At 67.4% G+C, this 18930-nt stretch overlaps 2 protein-coding genes across 2 annotated transcripts in view; one reads left to right on the top strand and one right to left on the bottom strand.

The window, feature by feature from the left end:
• EMIHUDRAFT_453940 (hypothetical protein) overlaps positions 1-2941 on the bottom strand; it is a gene marked incomplete at both ends in the record, with an annotated part of 4132 nt that extends 1191 nt beyond the window's left edge. Inside the window, 12 exons of the mRNA XM_005756634.1 lie at positions 95-174; positions 240-256; positions 328-364; positions 514-557; positions 624-731; positions 1133-1189; positions 1257-1274; positions 1346-1446; positions 1588-1654; positions 2201-2224; positions 2335-2469; positions 2561-2941. Coding sequence (XP_005756691.1) covers positions 95-174; positions 240-256; positions 328-364; positions 514-557; positions 624-731; positions 1133-1189; positions 1257-1274; positions 1346-1446; positions 1588-1654; positions 2201-2224; positions 2335-2469; positions 2561-2941 — 1069 coding nt within the window. The remainder of the gene's footprint in view (positions 1-94; positions 175-239; positions 257-327; positions 365-513; positions 558-623; positions 732-1132; positions 1190-1256; positions 1275-1345; positions 1447-1587; positions 1655-2200; positions 2225-2334; positions 2470-2560) is intronic.
• Positions 2942-3202: 261 nt separating this feature from the next.
• Positions 3203-18930, top strand: EMIHUDRAFT_107867 (hypothetical protein; the record flags this gene model as incomplete). The annotated part of the gene is made up of 20 exons (XM_005756633.1): positions 3203-3845; positions 4409-4801; positions 5497-5624; positions 5698-5760; positions 5832-6014; positions 6166-7125; positions 7677-7724; positions 7898-7905; positions 8670-8793; positions 9385-9504; positions 9586-10089; positions 10217-10393; positions 10586-10690; positions 10758-11102; positions 11174-11380; positions 11460-11993; positions 12068-13243; positions 13715-13795; positions 13902-14162; positions 16666-18930. 20 exons carry the CDS (start codon positions 3203-3205, stop codon positions 18928-18930), a joined length of 8325 nt encoding a protein of 2774 aa, XP_005756690.1.

Here is an 18930-nt window from a genome sequence, read left to right as displayed (position 1 = left end):
AGCAGCTGCTGTACCACCTCGTGGCGCTAGAACCTTCTGGGCCTTCTAGGAACCTTCTAGGAGCCTTCTAGGAGCCTTCTAGGTGGGTGCTCATGCTGCAGCTGCTCCACACACTCGTGGCGCACGCCGAGCTGGGCAGCGGCAAGGGTGTAGCCCCACATCTCGAGCACCCACCTAGAAGGCTCCTAGAAGGCTCCTAGAAGGTTCTAGGTGGGTGCAGCCCCATCTCGAGCACCCACCCGAACACGCGGCTGGCCTGTTCACAGCTGGAGGTGTGAAGAGACGCTGTTCACATCTCGAGCACCCACCCCCGAACATGCGGCTGGCCTCGTCGTCTCGCTTGAGTGCAAAGGAGAGGCGGAGCCTAGAAATAGAAGGACGCACACGGCGTCCGAACTTCTTTTTTATCGAGGGCGTGAGCGCGAAGGGGGGACGGAGCCTAAAACAGAGGGACGCTCGGCGTGGGCAATTCTTTTTATCGAGGGCGGGAGCGGCGCAAAGGAGGGGCGGAGCCAGCCCGGCGTGAGGCGCCGCAGCAGCGGCAGGTGGATCAGCACCTAGTACCGCACCTCCAGAGTACCGAACCCAGCGTGGGTTCGGTCCCGTGCGTGGTGCGGTATCACCGGCGAGGGCCCGCAAGGGTCGACGACCGACGGGTCGAAGCCGTACCGCGAGACGATGGGGCGCAGCTCGGGCGCCTCGGCCTTCATGTATCCGAAGGGGTAGCAGACCTGTCCACAGCTGCAGGTGTGAAGAGACGCTGCTCACAGCCTTCATGTGCCCGAAGGGGTAGCAGACCTGTCCACGGCTGCAGGTGTGAAGAGACGCTGTTCACAGCCTTCATGTACCCGAAGGGGTAGCAGACCTGTCCACGGCTGCAGGTGTGAAGAGACGCTGCTCACAGCCTTCATGTGCCCGAAGGGGTAGCAGACCTGTCCACGGCTGCAGGTGTGAAGAGACGCTGCTCACAGCCTTCATGTACCCGAAGGGGTAGCAGACCTGTCCACGGCTGCAGGTGTGAAGAGACGCTGTTCACAGCCTTCATGTGCCCGAAGGGGTAGCAGACCTGTCCACAGCTGCAGGTGTGAAGAGACGCTGTTCACACGTCGACTGCGGCACCGGGGTCGCGCACCGGCCGCTGGGGCGTGGCGCGGTTGGGCAGCGGGCGCAGGAAGACGTGGTCCGTCTCCTAAACAAAGAAAGACGCGCGGTAAAACGAAGCACAGAGCTGGCGAGGGGAGGACGCGGCCCGTCTCCGTGATGAGGACGTAGTCCTATAAAAAAGAAATCCGCGCTGGACAAAGAAACAGAAGGCGGGGGCGTCTCCGTGCTGCGGGTGTGACTCCTCGACGATCTGCGGCACCTCGCCGCGCCCCATCTTGGCGAGCAGCTGCGCGACGCCGTGCGGCCGGTTCATCACGGGGAAGCCAAAGTCGCACGTGTCGCCTCGATAAAAAAACGACGCGTGCGTCGCGCCGCACGTGGTTCGTTTTGTCGGTGGGGCCAGGGTCGCAACTGTCGCCTAGAGAAAAAGAAACGCCTGTTTGGCGGCATGTACTTCTTTTGATCTGGGGCCAGAGTCGCAACTGTCGCCTCCCTCGCGGCAGCCGCTGCCGGGGGTCAGCTGGTCGACGAGGACGGTGGGGATCTCAGCCTGCTCACAGCTGCAGGTGTGAAGAGACGCTGTTCACAGTCCCAGGCGAGGACGGTGGGGATCTCAGCCTGCTCACAGCTGCAGGTGTGAAGAGACGCTGTTCACAGTCCCAGGCGAGGACGGTGGGGATCTCAGCCTGCTCACAGCTGCAGGTGTGAAGAGACGCTGTTCACAGTCCCAGGCGAGGACGGTGGGGATCTCAGCCTGCTCACAGCTGCAGGTGTGAAGAGACGCTGTTCACAGTCCCAGGCGAGGACGGTGGGGATCTCAGCCTGCTCACAGCTGCAGGTGTGAAGAGACGCTGTTCACAGTCCCAGGCGAGGACGGTGGGGATCTCAGCCTGCTCACAGCTGCAGGTGTGAAGAGACGCTGTTCACAGTCCCAGGCGAGGACGGTGGGGATCTCAGCCTGCTCACAGCTGCAGGTGTGAAGAGACGCTGTTCACAGTCCCAGGCGAGGACGGTGGGGATCGCTGCCATAAGCGCGTCCGGCCGCCCCGTCGCCTAAACAAAGAAGTACGAGCTCGAAAAAGAAACACGGCGTCACATCATCGCCCGGCTGCCCCGTCGCCTAAACAAAGAAGTACGAGCTCGAAAAAGAAACACGGCGTCACATCCTCGACCGGCCGCCCCGTCGCCTAAACAAAGAAGTACGAGCTCGAAAAAGAAACACGGCGTCACATCCTCGCCCGGCCGCCACGTCGCCGAGTTCAGCATCCGCGTGAAGCCTCCCACCTCGCCGCACGGGTCGGCCGCTCTCTGGCGCTGGTAGTGGTAGTACATGATCCGCGTCTGCCACGCCTGGTAGAGCGAGTCCTACAGTCCCATACCTCCACAGTCCCGAATCCAATGCGGGTTCGGTCCCGTGGGTGGTGTGGTAGAGCGAGTCCTGCGCGGTGAGCAGCACGTGGTACGGGCGGCGCTCGCCCTCGCACCCCGCCGCCGACGCGCTCCCGCGCGCGTGCCGCTTCGCCCGGCCCTCCTTTGCAGCGCTCGGCTGCCGCAGACCTCTCTCAGGCGCCACGGTGTCGGCGGCAGCGCTGGCTGGCTGCGCCAGCAGTGGCTGCGACGCTTGCGGCAGGCCGTTGGAAACCAGGCCGTCCAGCCGTCCGTCGATCGCTTGCAGCCGTTCCTCGAGCCGCAGCTGCGAGGAGTGGATGCGAGAGAACTGCTGCGCCATCCACTGCCGCTGCTGATCAGAATCTCCACGCACGACGGCAGAGTCAAGGCTGTTGTGGGTGATGAAGAGCATCGTGACGAGGAGGAGGACGCTGAGCGCCATCAGCATCGCGAGTAGGCCCTGCATGGACCGGGGCGTCCTGCGAAGAACTCGCACACGCGTGGCCAGCGTGGCCGAGGAGCGTCCACAAGTTGCGGATGTGCATTAAATTCTTTTTTGTTCTAGCAAAAAGAGGGCTACACACGGCCCTCTACGCTGCGTCGCTTTAAATTCTTTTTCGAGGCCGTGTGTCGCTGTGCGACCAGTTCGCGCCAGTTCGCGCCCTTGTCGTGCCAGTGTGCTGTGACGAAAAGGCGCGCCTTAGCGCCGATGGCCGACAACGCTTCTCTCGCCGACCTGGCCCGAGAGCGGCTTGCACGGCGCGGACCGCCGCCGCCGCCTGCCGCACGCTCCGTGGCGCTCCCTGCGGTGCCCGGCTGGAAGCTGCTCGCAGCGGTCCTTGCAGGCTGGGCTGCACTCGCCTGGACGCAGCGGTCAGCTTGCGGCTGCGGCGCCGAGCACAGCCCAGAACAGGCGCTTGCGGACGCGCTGAGCGGCCTTGGCCAGCTGCTGAGCGGCGCGAAAAGTGCCCGGTCCGTGCAGCAGTCCTTTGGCCAGAGCATGGAGCGGCTGCAGCAGAGCTGCGGCTCGCGGCTCAGCTCGGCTGTCTGCCACACCTCCTGCTGGATGGCGGGCAAGGAGCTGCAGCGGTCGATCTGGTGGTCGTGCTTCAGGCGCGGAGGCCACGGCCTGCCTGAGCAGCCGGGTGGCGGTGGGGCAGAGGGCCGCGGAACGGGCGGGCCTACCTCATGGCCGGGGCTGGTAGGGGAGAAGGTCGGGCAGGCCGTGCGCCGCATCTCGAGCGAGCGGCCGGACGTGTCCGTGCGCGTCATGCGGGAGGGCGACATGGCGACGATGGACTTTGATGAGGCACGCGTGCGGGTCTACGCAGACGAGTCGGATACCGTGACGCGTGCGCCCAGCATAGGCTGAGACGCCCGACACGGCACAGGTTCGACGGGTCCATGTGAACGTGAGCCGCGCCCTCGGGCCCGCGGGACCCGTGTCCTTTTTTTGCTCAGCGCGCCGATGCTGTGGCTGTCGGAGGAGGCTGCTCTTCGCAGGCGGTGCATGGGAGGATGGGAGGGACAGACCTTTTTAGCTAGAGTCCCCGCCGCTCCTTTTCACCGACCGCCATCCCACCTGCGAGGTGTCAGTTTTTAACTATTTCCGTGGGACACCCGTCTTTTCCGGCCCCTACGCCGCCACCGCACTAGTGCGCGCTGGGGCACTGTGCGCTCGTGGGACGTGGCTCGTGCCTCGTCTCGTCCGAGGAGGCGAGGTGCGAGGAGCGAGGACCGAGGTGGCATCCGACACCGGGGTTCGTCCGACGCCGCGACGCGGGCGGCCGCCGGTGAGCGCGGGGTCGATTGAGTTCGCTGCCTTCGATTGCCGTCAGAATGCCGGAGAGTAGGGGAAAAGAATTTCCACAGGCCCTGGTGGACGGCGAGAGCATGGGCGGCACGCCGACCGCAGGCGCGAGTCACGCCGCCCATGGGCATGAGCTCACGGGCACCAGCGACGGCCTCGGCAGCAGCACCCCCGGGCGCGACCCCCTCACGCCGCGAAGCCGCCGCCGGCTGCTGCGCCCGCCCGACGGGAGCCTTCGGTTCACGCCCGCGGCTGTCGGGGCGCTCCGAGAATGCGCGGAGGGCATGCTGCCGCCGTCGCTCGGGCTAGAAGTCCTGCGGGATGCACGCACCTACTCGCGGCACTACTCGGGGGCCGAGGTCGACGTCGGGACCCCAGTGCGCCTCCCAGACTTCAGCAACAGCAGCTGGGCCCTTGGCGTCGCCGCCGACGACACCGTTGCCGCCGATGCTGTCGACACCGGTGCTGCCGCTGCGGCCGTCGACGCCGCCACCGACGGTGCCCCGCCCACTGGACGTGCACCGACCGCCGACGCGCACGCCGCGGCTGGTGGCGCCGCCGCCCCATCGCCCGCGCCCTGCGCGGCGGGCGCCACACCCACCCCGGCGCAGGCGGCAGTGGTGGCGGGCACGTCGCGAGCGCCCCAAGACGCGGCGGCACCCACGGCGGGTGACGACACGGACGACGGCGACGTACCGAAGCCAGTCGCCACCGCCCTTGCCTTCCTGTGCGAGCGCGGGTGCCGACCGACTTCCTGGCGCTGCTTTCCACACGCGGCAGCTCGCTGGACTCCCTCGGTGTGAGGGACACCGTAGCTGTGCAGCCGTGATCGACGCCCTCGCCGGTGCGCGCGGTCGCGGCCTAGCCCGCCCGGAGCAATGGCTCTTGCTGCTCTCGATGCCACGCTGGCTCCTCGCGAAGCCGCCCACGGGCGTCACCCCAGCCGCGGCGCTGCATGAGCGGGCGGGTCGCTTCTTCGCGGGTGACTTTGAGCTGCTGTGGGACGCGCACAAGTGGGAGGACAGGCTACCGACGATGGAGTCACACGCGAAGTATGCAGGAGGGCAAGTGATAGGGAGCGGGGCGAGGAGCTGGTCGCGTTCATCCAAGATGCGGCGCGCAAGCGACGACTCGGGCAGGCCGTATCACGCATGATGGACGTCCCGTCGGTCCCGCCCGGCGACCTAGCGCAGGTCGCCCGACCGACCCGCCGACGTCCCCCAACGTCGTCACCAACAAAGCGCCGGCTCTCAAGCCGGTCACCAAAAAAGCGCCGGCTCTCAAGCCGGTCACCGGCGCAGCGGAGGAGCCCGCCCCGGCGGTGAGCGCCTTGCATTCTGCGCCGTGCCCGTCTGCCGACCAGCTCCTCCACCCGCCCTGCTTTCACTGCGTAGGGCGACGCCGACTGGGCCGCCTCGGCGGCCAAGGAGTTTCCAGCGGAGGAGCCCGTCCCGGCGGTGAGCGCCTCGCACGCCGCGGTGCTGCACGCGCAGAGCTCAACTATTGACGCACCCTTGCGCGCGCCCAGGGCATCGCCGACTGGACCACCCCGTCGAACCCGCGCCGCAAGAAGCGCCGCAAGAAGGGGCGCAAGGGCGCGTCCGCCCCGATCGTCCGCACCAAGAGCATCACCCCGGTCGGCGGCAGCAACGGGTTCGGATGCCTGCTCGGAACGGACGGCAACGAGGGCATCCTCGGTGGCAACGGCAAGGTGCGCCGCGGCTCCACGCCGTCGACAACAGACTCGGTGCTCGTCGCCTGCGTATGCGGCCTCCTCCCCCGCTCGCCGCTCTCACACGGCCAGTCTCGCGCCCTCCTGTTCAGGGCATGGTCGAGACGACCACAGTTCCCACGCTGGACAGCTCCGTCTCTGTCTCCGGCCGGTTCTCGTGGCCCAAGCTCTGCTCGTCCTACAACTTGCTCTCCGCCTCTTTGGCATCCTCGCGCTGATCTGCCTCGGAGCCGCGTTTGCGCACTCCTCGTACTCTGCCACCGCCGCGCTTCTCTCCTCGCAGCGGTACGACTCCCCGTGGCCGACATCGCCTCTCGCGACCGTCGCAAAGCCGTTCACGCCGGCATCGCCCAACGGCTTCTGCGAGGTTGGCGGCATCGACACCAGCTCGTTTGTAGCCATCGTATCGTCGGTGCGGAAGCTGGTCGAGACTGGCCTCGGCGCGCCCGTCGCTAGCATGCACGCCGGCGGCGAGTGGCGGGCGAACGACGGATTGACGGACGCTTCTCGAGTCCCAACCAAGGACCTCCTCCTCCAGCGTGGCCGGGCCGTCAACCCTCTTCTCGCGGCCACGCTGGGGGAGCCAGCGTGGCCTGAAGAGGTCCGTGCCGCTCAGGTCGCCGACTCGAACGCGGTCGAGTCCGATCTCTTCTCGGTCTCAAGTGTGTGCGCCGACTGGCAGCCACGCGGCGCTGCCCGTGCGTGGCACGCGAAGCCTCGCCACGCGCTCACCGACGAGCTCTACAAGACCGACAAGCCGCCCGCGGACCCACCGGCCGACGAGCTCTCCATTGACCTACCCTCCCTGTTCCACTTTCCCTTCATGAGCGGACGCTCCTCTTCCGCGCCTGGCCGCGCCCAGCAGTACGGTCAGCTTTGGGCCGCCAGATTTTTGCTGCTCGGAGCGTGCGGCGGCGTGCTGCTCTCGGTGCGGAGGAGCAACTCGGGGCGCCTCGTGCGGTGCCGGACGGGGTCGAGGCGCGGCGCGTGGCTGCTGATTCTCGCCGCGCTGCTCCCGCTGGCATGTGCACCGTCAGTCTACACGTCTGGCTCGGGCGAGTCTGGCTCTGGGGAGATTGGCTCTGGCGAGGTGTCGAGCGCCTATATGAAGGTATGTGAGATGGTGATGGGAATGGGTGGTCGGGCGGGCGGGCGGGCGGGCGGGCGGGCGGGCGGGCAAGCGGGGAGAGGCGGGCGGGCGGGGCCCAAACCTCTCAGCTCAAAGGGGGAATTTATTTGTTTGGGCAGTGTTCGACCGGGCTAGTACTTGCCGGTTTGTTTTAGTAGTTTATAGTCTTGCGGGGTTGCCCTCGGCCGTTCGGCTGATTTATAAGATCCGCGAGACCTCGAGAGAGTAGTGCCCGACGCGCTCTTTTTGATCGAGCAGGGCGTTCGGCTGGCTTCTCTGTGTACTTCGCCACAGGTCCACAGGTCCCTCGCCTTTCCCGTTCCGCTCGCGCTGGCCCCGCGGCGTCGACGCACATATGGCCGCGGGGAGCTGCACGCCCGAGCGGCGCGACGCCTCCTGCTCACGCAACCCGCCGCTCCCTCTCCGCTCCCACCATGCGATGCGCTTCGATTTGGCGCCCGAGCAGCTACGCCCCCCTCGGCCTCACAATTCCTGCCACCTCCCGTTCGCAGGTGAGGCTGCTGCCATCGGGGAGCCGCGAGACGCGGCCGCTGCCGCTCGTTCCCCACCCTTATACCGAGCGAACCCGCCCGATTGCCCCCACTCTTTTCCGGCGAGAGAGCGACGCAGCCCGCTCGCTTGCCAATCGCTGCCCGGCTCCAGTCCTAGCGCCGAGGACACGAGAGAGTGTGCCGGTCGTCGCGATGCTAACGCCGAGGCGTGCTGCCCGTAGGTGTGGCAGTGGCCTGGCTCGACCCTCTCTCTCTCTCTCTCTCTCTCTCTCTCTTTGAGCATCGCCTCTGCCTTCATTAGCAAACTCGCGCGGTCGATTTCTTTTTGTCTGTGTAGGCGAGGCTCGAAGGGGAGGGGAGGGCGTGGGGCGGGGGGGGGGGGGGGGGCTGGGGGGGGGCGGCGGGGTGGAGATTGCGACGATTGATCCAATTCTCGGAGATTCCTCGAGATATTCTCCCCATATACCCCCATATACCCCCATATACCCCCATATACCCCCATATACCCCATATACCCCCTGGACATCTCCATAGCAGTTTTTGACCCTCTTTCACATGGTCATGATCCCGTAGGTGCTGACCTCTCCGTTCGCCGAGTGTTCCGCACAAGTCTCCAGTCCCCAGTAATAATAGTAGTGCTCTGCACAGTCTAGTAACCAGTCATAAGAGGAGTGCTCTGCACAGGCTCCAGTCCTCAGTCATAATAGGAGTGCTCTGCACAGTCTCCAGTAATCAGTAATAATAATGGTGCTCTGCACAGTCTAGTGGCTCTGCACTGTCTCCAGTCCCCAGTCATAATAGGAGTGCTCTGCACAGTCTCCAGTGACCAGTAATAATAGTGGTGCTCTGCACAGTCTCCAGTAGCTCCAACCAGTAGCACTTTACTTCCACACGTTGTCCTTCACACAGCCTTCACATGAACCCGTCACACAGCCTTCTCCATGAGCTGCATCTATTGACTCTCTTTGGCGTGCATACCCCCGCGCGCTGCAGGAACTCGATCAACATGCTCGACAAGCTCAAACGCGAGCTGGTGCCGGCCGCCGGTGACAAGCTCGTGCTCAAGCTCTCTCCTCCTCCGCCGCTTGCTGACAAGCAGGCTTGTGCTTTCGCGCACGTGACAATGCGCTCCCACCTGCAAGACGTATCCTCTGGCCTTCTGGCTGACACAGGCGTCGCTGGCGGGCAACACGACCGTCAACGCTGCCGGAGGCGAGGCCGCCGGCATCCCGTCCGAGGGCAAGCCCGCTTCGCTCGAGGACGTCATCCCGTCCGTCAACCCGTCGGGCGAGCCCGCTTCGCTCGAGGACGTCATCCCGTCCGAGGGCAAGCCCGTTTCGCTCGAGTACGTCGGCGTCGTGTTTGCGGCGTCGGTAGGCGCATCGTTCGCCGGCGCCGAGACCTCGCGGCGCCTCACGTTCACCGTCGACAAAACCTCGTGCCCGCCACTTCCGTCGCCGCCCTTGTCCGTCATCGACTCTGCCGGAGGCAAGCACGACGGCATCTCGTCCAAGAGCGAGCCCGCGTCGCTCAATGACGTCATCGGCAACGGCAATGACGTCCCGTCCGAGTCTGCGCCGACGGCTCCTGTCGGCATCACGTCGCTGTCGCCTTCGCTCCTCGGAGCCGAGGTGAGTGTGCGCACGCCAAGAGCACATTCCGTGCAATCTCCCCGTCTCCGAACAGCTGCGTCCGCTCTCGCCCACAGGCGTGCGGCGTCAAGGTCGACGTCAAGGCCGCGCCCAAGCCCGCAGTGGACACGGCCAAGCCCGACGGCGATGTGGACGAGATCTACTTGTCGTCGCCGCCGTCGCACCTCGGAGCCGAGGTGAGTGTGCGCACGCCAGGATTGTCATCATCTCTACGGTCTCCCTGTCTCCGCACACTTGCGTGTTCTCCCCTCACCCAGGCGTGCGGCATCAAGTCCGCCGCCGCCGAGGAGCTCGCCGCCAAGTCCGCCGCCGCCGAGGAGGACGCCGAGTCGGCCACCGAGGAGGCGACCGCCGAGGAGGCGGCCACCAAGAAGGCGACCACCGAGGAGGCCGCCGCCAAGTCCGCCACCGAGGAGGAGTCCGAGGAGGCAGCCACCGAGGAGTCCGCCGCCGAGGAGTCCGCCACTGAGGAGGCCGTCGCCGAGGAGTCCGCCACCAAGTCCGCCGCCGCCGAGGAGTCCGACAACAAGTCTGCTGCCGCCGAGGAGTCCGCCACCAAGTCCGCCGCCGCCGAGGAGTCCGCCACCAAGTCCGCCGCCGAGGAGTCCGCCACCAAGTCCGCCGTCGCCGAGGAGTCCTCCGCCACCAAGTCCGCCGCCGCCGAGGAGTCCTCCGCCACCAAGTCCGCCGCCGCCGAGGAGTCCGCCACCAAGTCCGCCGTCGCCGAGCCTGCCGTGGATTGCATGGCGCTTGTCCGCTCGGTTGGCCACCTCCCGACCCCGCCTTTACGCCGCCGCCGCCGCCCTCGCCGCCGCCGCTCTCGCCGCCGCTCTCACCGCCGCCTCACACGCGCCATCCTCGCTCATGACCGAAGCCCGCGCGCCTCAGGCGCAGCACGAGGCCAAGAACGAGAAGAACAAGGCGCCGACCAAGGCGGAGAAGAAGGACTGCGCCGCCGGCGTCGCCAACGAGGCTCGCCCCCATCCGCCCTGCCTGCCTTCCTCGCTGCCATCGGCCAGCCTATGCCGTGCGCGGCTGCATCGCACCTCACTCTCCAGCCGCCCCGTCCCCCGCCGTCGCCGCCGCCCGTTGCTGCCGGCCTCGTCTCCACGCCCTCACCACGGCACCGCCCTCGCCGCCGGCGCCCGCCACACCGCCGCCGCCACCGCCGCCGCCGCCGCCGTCATGCGGCTTCAACCCACCTCCCACCCTCCCCGGCACTGCACCTCCCCACCCAATCCACCGCCCCCTTCATAGGTACGAGTGAACTCGATCAACATCATGGCAGAGAACAAGACGGCAGGGAAGGTCGGCATCATGCCGGCCGACGCCTTCTCCGCGCCGCCCCTCGGAGCCAAGGCGGTGCGTGTGTGCGCGTGTCGCAGATCTCCACTCTCCTTCCAGCACGCTCCCCATTCCCCCTCGCAAGGCGTGCGATAAGAATGACGTCGTGAAGGGCGTCCCCGAGGCCAAGTCTGGCGCGGAGGCCTCCCTCGACGAGAGCACCCTCAAGAAGGACCCGGCCGCGGAAAAGGACCCCGCCGCGGACAAGGTCGACTCGGGCAAGGCCAAGGCCATGTCCTCCGCCCACGAGCCGAGCCCGAACGCCGTTTTCTGGTCCAAGCTTGACCCGCCGACGTCCCCCAACGGCACCAAAGAAGCGCCGGCTCTCAAGCCGGTCACCGAAGACGCGCCGGCTTTCAAGCCGGTCACCGCCGGCGGCGCGCCGCTGCCGTCGATCAAGGAGTTTCCAGCGGAGGAGCCCCCCTCTTCAGTGCGCCTCGCACGCTGCGGTGCACACGCGGAGCCCCAACTATGACGCACCCACCGTTTGCGCGCGCGCAGGGCATCGCCGACTGGACCACCCCGTCGAACCCGCGCCGCAAGAACGGGCGCAAGGGCGCGTCCGCCCCGATCGTCCGCACCAAGAGCATCACCCCGGTCGGCGGCAAGAACAGGTTCGGGGCCCTGCTCGGAACGGACGGCAACGAGGGCATCCTCGGTGGCACCGGCAAGGTGACCGGCGGCTCCACGCCGCCGACCGCAGACTCGGTGCGCGCCGCCTGCATTTATGCGGCCTCCTCCCTCGCTCGCCGCTCTCACACGGCCAGTCTCGCGCCCTCTTGTTCAGGGCGCGACGGTCGACGTCGAGACGACCACGAATACCACGCCCGAGGGCTCTGCCGCCGGCCGGTTCCCGTGGTCAAAGTCCTACAACTTGCTCCGCCTCTTTGGCATGCTCGCGCTGCTCTGCCTCGGAGCCGCGTTTGCGCACTCCTCGTGCTCTGCCACCTCCGCGCTTCTCTCCTCGCAGCGGTACGACTCCCCGTGGCCGACATCGCCTCTCGCGACCGTCGCGAAGCCGTTCACGCCGGCATCGCCCAACGGCTTCTGCGAGGTTGGCGGCAACGACGCCAGCTCGTTTGCAGCCATCGTGTCGTCGGACAGCGCGCCCGCCAACCACCCGGTGCGCGCTCGCTCGCGCGTGCTAGTATCCCCACCGCGCAAGCTCGTGACTAACAGCCCGCGCGCTGATCAGGGCGAACGCGAGGACGGGCGCTGGGAAGCACTACTGATGGACGAGATCGACGAGGCGGTGGGCGAGCCGTTGCACCTAATTGGCGAGCCGCTGGCGTCCGTCAAGGAAATTTACGAGAAGCAGCCGGTGAGCGCCCCTCTGGCTGTTTTTGTGCGAGCTTTGTAATCCGGTTCCGGATTGTGCCTGTTCTTGGCGAGTAGGTTGAGGCCGATTTGGAGACCGTCCCGGCCTCGCGCAACAGCATGGAGCGCAAGGGCGAGCCCGAGATCGACTCTATCGGTCCCGTCTACAGCAGCAGATCGGGGATCATCGTTCGCGAAACCGTCCTGCCCGTGAACGGCACGTCGCCCGAGATGCGGTCCGCCGACGCTGGGAACACGCCCGAGAAGCTGGTTGAGACTGGCCTCGGCGCGCCCGTCTCTAGCATGCACGCCGGCGGCGAGTGGCGGGTGAACAGATTGGCGACCGCTTCTCCAGCCACAACCAAGGATCTCTTCCTCCAGCTTGGCCGGGCCATCGGCCCTCTTCTCGCGGAGCCGGCATGGCCTGCAGAGGTCCGTGCCGCTCAGATCTCCGATTCGAACTCGGTCCAGTCCGATATCTCCTCCGTCTCACGTGTGTGCGCCGACCGGCAGCCACGCTGCGCCGCCCCCGTTGCGTGGCATGCGGAGCCTCACCACGCGCTCACCGACGAGCGCTCCAAGACCGACAAGCCGCCCGCGAACCCGCCGGTCGACAAGCTCTCCATCGACCTGCCGTTCCACTTTCCCTTCATGAGCGGACCCTCCTCTTCCGCGCCTGTCCGCACCCAGCAGCGCTGTCAGTTTTGGGCCGCCTTGTTGTTGCTGCTCGGAGCGTGCGGCGGCGTGCTGCTCTCGGTGCGGAGGAGCAGCTCGGGGCGCCTCGTGCGGTGCCGGACGGGGGCGAGGCGTGGCGCGTGGCTGCTGATTCTCGCCGCGCTGCTCCCGCTGGCATGTGCACCATCAGTCCACACGTCTGGCTCGGGCGACTTCCAGGTCACTGTGGGTGGCGGCAGCTACCCGTCCGAGGTGTCGTGGACCCTGACGTGCAGCGGCGCGTTGATCGGCAGTGGAGGGGCCCCCTACTCCGGCACCCTGTCCGCGCCGCCCGGCGAGTGCACGCTCGACATGTACGACTCGTGGGGCGACGGCTGGAACGGCGACGAGTGGGAGGGTGCGGGCTATACGTTCACGCTCGGCTCCGGATCCTACGGCAGCGAGACGTTCATCCTCGCCCCTTTCCCTCCGTCCTCTCCGTCGCCGCCGTCGCTGCCGCCTCTGCCGCCGCTCTCCCCGTCGCCGCCTCTTGCCCCTCCGCCGCCGCCGTCCTTGCCGCCTCCGCCCTCTACGCCGCCGGTGTTCCCCGGCTTCGATGTCGCCGCGGCGAGCGAGGCTAAGCTCCGCTCCCTGATCACGGAGGCTGCTACTTCGCAAGCCGACGTCGCAATCTACCTGCCGCCCAGGGCAGACTTCAAGCTGGGCAGCCAGATCAGCTGCTCCTCCGACATCAAGGTGACCGTCGCGAGCAGCGGCGAGGGCGCGACGCTCGACGGCCAGGAACAGACCGGGCTCTTTCGCCTCTCGGGCGGCTGCAGCCTCACCCTACGGGGGCTGACCCTCGTCAACGGGAGGGCGGACTACGGCGGCGTTGTGGACGCGGAAGGCGCAGGCGACGTCGAGATCATCGACTCGACGGTCAGAGACTGCTCGGCTGGCGAGGTGCGCCGCGTAGAGCTAGCCGCGCGCCCATGCGGCGCCGCACGGCAGCGGGGTGAGAGGTAGAGAGGGCCACGGCTGCCTCACCCCGCTCTCTCCTCGCAACCGCAGGACGGCGGCGTCGTCTACGCGTCTAGCAGCGGTGCGGTCTCGATCATCGACTCGGCCGTGACGGGCTGCTCTGCTGACAGGGTGCGCCGCGTAGAGCTAGCCGGCCTCCAGCAGCGCCGCAAGGTAGCGGGGCGAGAGATAGAGAGGGCCACGGCTGCCTCACCCCGTTCTCTCCTCGCAACCGCAGTTCGGCGGTGTCGTCTACGCGTGGAACAGCGAGTCCCTCTCCATCGCGGGTGTCGCCTTCATCGACAACAGAGCGGGAATGTCCGGCTCGGTGCTGTACCTGGACGAACTCCGCCTCTCGATCAGCGCCGCCTCCTTCACCGGCAACACCGCTGGCGACGACAACGACGGTGCCACGATACAGACCGACAAGCCGATAGACTGGGACTGCCGCTTGGGCAGCTGGATGCCGCGCAAGGGCTCCTTTTTTGGCGACTTCAGCGTTCCCGAGTGCAACCTCTGCCCTGCTGGCTACTACGGCAACAGGAGCGGCCTCACCAACTCCTCCTGCGAAGGTGCGTGTAAGCGAGGCCACTTTTGTCCCAAGGGCACAGCGGAACCGCTCCCGTGTGCGCCTGGTTTCTACATGCCCGTGATTGGCGCAGCCAGTGCCGAGTCGTGCCTCCCTTGCTCTCCGGGGACGAGCCAGTCCACAGCCGGCGCGGTCCACCCCTGCGACGAGTGCCCTCCTGGCACGTTCGCCGATCAGCTCAACGCCACCGGCTGCACCGACTGCCCCGCGGGACGCTTCTGCCCGAATGCAGGCACCATCCAGCCCCTCGACTGTGACGCAGGGCAGTACCAGAACCTCACCGGCCAGGCTGCGTGCGTGCAGTGCCCTGCTGGCGAGTTTCAGACGGAGCGTGGGCAGACGTCGTGCGATTTGTGCGCCGCGGGTGGGTCCTGCGAAGTCACAGACGACTGTGGCGGCGGCTTCACGCCCTGCCTTGCGGGGAGCTACAACGAGAAGACGGGCAGCAGCTCACCCGACGCCTGTCAGCAGTGCCCCCCCGGAACCTCTAGCCCGACCGCCGGCGCAGACAGCAGCGAGACGTGCGCGCGCTGCCGTGCTGGGACATTTGGCGGCGAGCCCGGGCTGAGTGAGTGCACGGACTGCCCTGCCGGCAGTTATCAGAACGATACGGGCGCGACGTCCTGCCGCGAATGCGAGAAGGGAAGCTACTGCGCCAAGGGCGCGTCGGCGCCGCTGCCTTGCGACGCGGGTACCTACTCGGACAAGACGGACCTCACCGCCGCCTCGCAGTGCACCGACGCCTCGCCGGGCCACTTCGCCACCACCGGCTCCACGCAGCAGACGGCGTGCGCCAAGGGGTCGTACATGGACGCGTACAAGCAGGGCGAGTGCACGCCCTGCGCCGCCGGCACGTACCAGGACGAGGAAGGCAAGACGGCGTGCGAGCCGTGCGAGGCGGGAAGCTACTGCGCTGTTGGCGCGGCGGCGGCGCTGCCGTGCGAGGCTGGCAGCTACTCGAGCGCCACCAACCTCACCGCCGCGAGCGAGTGCACCGCCGCCTTGCCGGGCCACTTCGCCACCACCGGCTCCACCGAGCAGACGGCGTGCCGCGAGGGCAGCTTCGCCAACGGCACCCGCAACGAGGCGTGCGAGCTGTGCCCCGAGGGGTACTACCAGGTCCAGCCCGCCGCCGCCGCCTGCGTCCGCTGCGCTGCTGGCAAGTTTTGCCCTCAGGGGTCGTCGCGCGAGCTGGACGCGCAGTGCTCGCCTGGCACGTACGCCAACGCGACGGACGCCGACGGCGACCCCGAGTGCCTCGAGTGCCCCGCCGGCTCGTCGTGCGCGGGAGGTGGCGCCGCGCCTGCCGTGTGCTCTCCGGGAACCGCAGCCACGCCTGCTCAGGGCCAGTGCACCGTCTGCGGCCTCGGGACGTACCAGTCGGACTCCGGAGCCGCGGGCTGCCTCGAGTGCGCGCCGGGTACGTTCTGTCCCAAGGGAAGCAGCGCTCAGCTGCCGGCGAGCTGTCCCGCGGGCTTCTACAACGGGAAGGCGTCCTCCACGCTGGAGAGCCTCGACGATTGCGTCGGTTGCGCGCCTGGCAGCTTCTGCGCCGGCGGCGCCGCGCAGCCAGCGCCTTGCGCTCCAGGCAGCATCGCCCCCTCGGCCAACATGTCTGCTTGCGAGCTGTGCCCGATCGGACGCTTCGCAGCCTCCTCCACCGAGTGCGAGGAGTGCGAGGCGGGCACCTACGCGGCGAGCGAGGGCCTGTCGCAGTGCACCCCCTGCCCTTACCCTACCGGCTCCGACAGCGGCGACGTCACCTGCTCCATCTGCAAGGAGGGCTTCTACCTGCGGGACGCGAGTGCCCTTCCGGATGATATCTTTCGCTTCCCGACCGAGCACTGCAAAGCGTGCCCGCTGAACGCCAACTGCGCGACCAATACCACTCTCGAGACCCTCGGCGTCCGGCGCGATTACTGGCGCGCCTCGCCCCTCACCACCAAGATCCACAAGTGCGACGCTTCCGACCACTGCAGCGGCTCGAGCGGTTCAACGGAGACCTCTCGCCGCCTCCTCGCGGCGTCTGGCGGCGCCGGCCCAGGCTGCGACCTCGGTCACACCGGCCCGCTCTGTGAGTGGTGCGTGAGCGACGAGCAGTACTTCAGCCGCGCGGAGCGAGGCTGCGCCGACTGCCCGACGACGGGGCAGTTCGGCATCCTGGCGGGAGTCGTCGTCGCTCTTGCAGGGACAGGGCTCGTCTTGTACCGCACCCTCGCCCGCGCCGAGGCGTGGGGCCGCCTCAGAGCACGTCTTGACATCTGCGAGTCGCAGGTCGGCGTGCAGCCCCCTCTGTCACCCTGCACTGCCTCTTCTCCTGCCGTGGACTTTCTGCCGATCATAGAATGGGAGTAGCCCGTCGCTGCCTCACATATTGCGTGTGGCGAGACACCTTTCGCATCATTTGCCTTAGGTCGGCTTCCAGCCCAAGTTCAAGATCCTGGTCAGCTTCTACCAGATCGCCGCGACGCTCGGCCCCGTCTACGGCGTCCGCCTCCACGAGGACTTCACGCGCTGGACCGACTTCATGGACGCGATCAGCCTCGACCTAATCGGCCTCACCTATCCTGATGCCTGCATCGGCTCGATGGGAGACCGGCTCCTGCTCGCAGGCTTGTGGCCGATCCTATCTATCATGCTCGGAGGCGCCTCCCTCGCCTGCTGCGCCCTCGCGGAGTGGCTTCTGTCTGGTCGCGCCGACGCCCTCCGGCGCGACCTTGTGCGCGCTACGCTGCGTCGCCTCCTCTACTGGGCCATCCTCGTTGCCTACCTCGTGCTGCCCTCGGTCTCCCGCTCCATCTTCAAGGCGCGGCAGTGCGAGTCGTTTAATATCGACGACTTGACCGGGGACAGGCGCTCCTACCTCGTGGCCGACCTCGACGTGCTCTGCAGCGCCGACGACGACGAGTACAGCGGCCTCGACGCGTACTTCTGGGCCTTCTTTGTCCTCTGGCCGGTGCTCGTGCCGCTAGCCTTCCTGGCGCTCCTGCTTTCGATCCGCTCCGAGGTGCTGGCGCAGCGAGTTAGGGCCACGGCCCGAGCCAGCCGCTTCCTCTGGCGCGACTACGACCCGCGCTTCCTCTTCTGGGAGGTCGTCGATCTGGGCCGCAAACTCTTCCTCGCTTCACTGGTGCTCTTCATTCAGACAGACGACGGCTCGAGCAAGCTGCTCCGCCTCCTTGTCGCCTCTGTTGTCTCGGCCCTCTACCTCGCCGCCCTCGCCCTCGCCCGGCCCTTCAAGCGCGACGACGACCTCTACCTCGCGTGCACCGCCAATCTGTTTCTCGCATGCTGCTTCATCTCCGGCATGGTGATTCAGCTGTGCGAGAGCGCCGCCTACGAGGACATGTGCAAGGCCCTCGTCGGCTTCGAGAGTGCGCGCGGCGCGAGTGAGTTTGTGATCGCGCTCACCGCCGCAATGCTGGCCGTGTCGCTGCTCGTCGTCGTCTTCAAGACTGTCAGCGCCATCCGCGCGCCCACCATCCGCCTCTCCTCCTCCGGCCGTCCCCCAGTCCTCGAGCTGTCCCCCGAGTGCCACTTCCACGGCTTCATCTCGCACTGCTGGGGGACCGGCCAGGACCAGACGCACACCGTCGTGCGGCAGCTCCAGCTTCTTCTCCCCGGCGTCCGGATCTGGCTCGACGTCGACAATCTCGAGGACGTGGGCAGGCTCGAGGAGTCGGTCAGAGACGCGACGACCTTTCTCGTCTTCCTCAGCGCGGGCTACTTCAAGAGCTTCAACTGTCGCCGCGAGCTGTACGCTGCGCTAGGCTCGAACCGGCCCTTCATCCCGATCCAGGAGGCTGACGTCGACAAGGGCGGCGCCTCGATCGAGGCGCTGAAGGCAGAGTGCCGCGAGCACTGCGTCGAGACCGCCCCGCCGGCCTACCCCTCCTACAGCGGGCCAGGCGAGATGCTCGCGCGCGTGTTTGAGGCGACGCCGCCGATCGTGTGGGTGCGGGTGAACGCCTTTCAGCTCGAGTCGCTCAAGGCGGTCGCGCTTCGCATGCTGTTGCACTCTCCTTACTACGCGAGCCGCCCGGCCGAGCTCGCCGACGGCGTGATGGTGCCCGGCCAGGCGGGCCCCGTTGCCTTCAGCGGCCCCGTCACCATCCTCGCGTGCCGCGACAACGAGAGCGCCGTCGGCATTGCAAGAGAGCTCAAGACGGCGGCGAGGGAGGGGCGCGGCTCTACCGCCAGCGCCGAGACGGTAACGATCCGCGATGCGGAGGAGGCGCTCGAGGGAGTCAACGCGGCCCCGCTCTCCGGGCACGTAGTTTTTCTGCTCTACCTGAACGATAAGACCTTCCTGGACGCCGGCGGCGCCGTCGCGCGCCTCGTGCAAGCGGCGATGGACCGACGCATCGCCGTCGCAATGGTCCACGAGCAGGACCCTACCTGCGGCGGCGTTCCGTTCCGCAACTTTTTCCAGCAGACGCCGCAGGTGCTGCTGCAGCAGCCGTACAAGCTTTTCGACACGGTGGCGGTGCCGCTCTACCCGGCTCCGGAGCACCGCACCGTGAGCCGCCGCCTCGCGCTGAGCAGCATGGGAGCGGTGCCATGCGATGCGGGGCCGCTCCAGCGGCGGTGGCAGCTCCTCCGCCGCCGCATAGCGGTGGCGCGCCTCGTGCGGCGGCGCCCCGCCGAGCTGCACCAGCAGCCTGTGGTGCAGCCGTAG

This window comes from Emiliania huxleyi, assembly GCF_000372725.1.
Source record: "Emiliania huxleyi CCMP1516 unplaced genomic scaffold EMIHUscaffold_96, whole genome shotgun sequence".
Lineage (NCBI taxonomy): Eukaryota > Haptophyta > Isochrysidales > Noelaerhabdaceae > Emiliania > Emiliania huxleyi.
The sequence above is the reverse complement of the archived record's forward strand: the minus strand, read 5'-3'. Positions and strand labels throughout refer to the sequence as shown.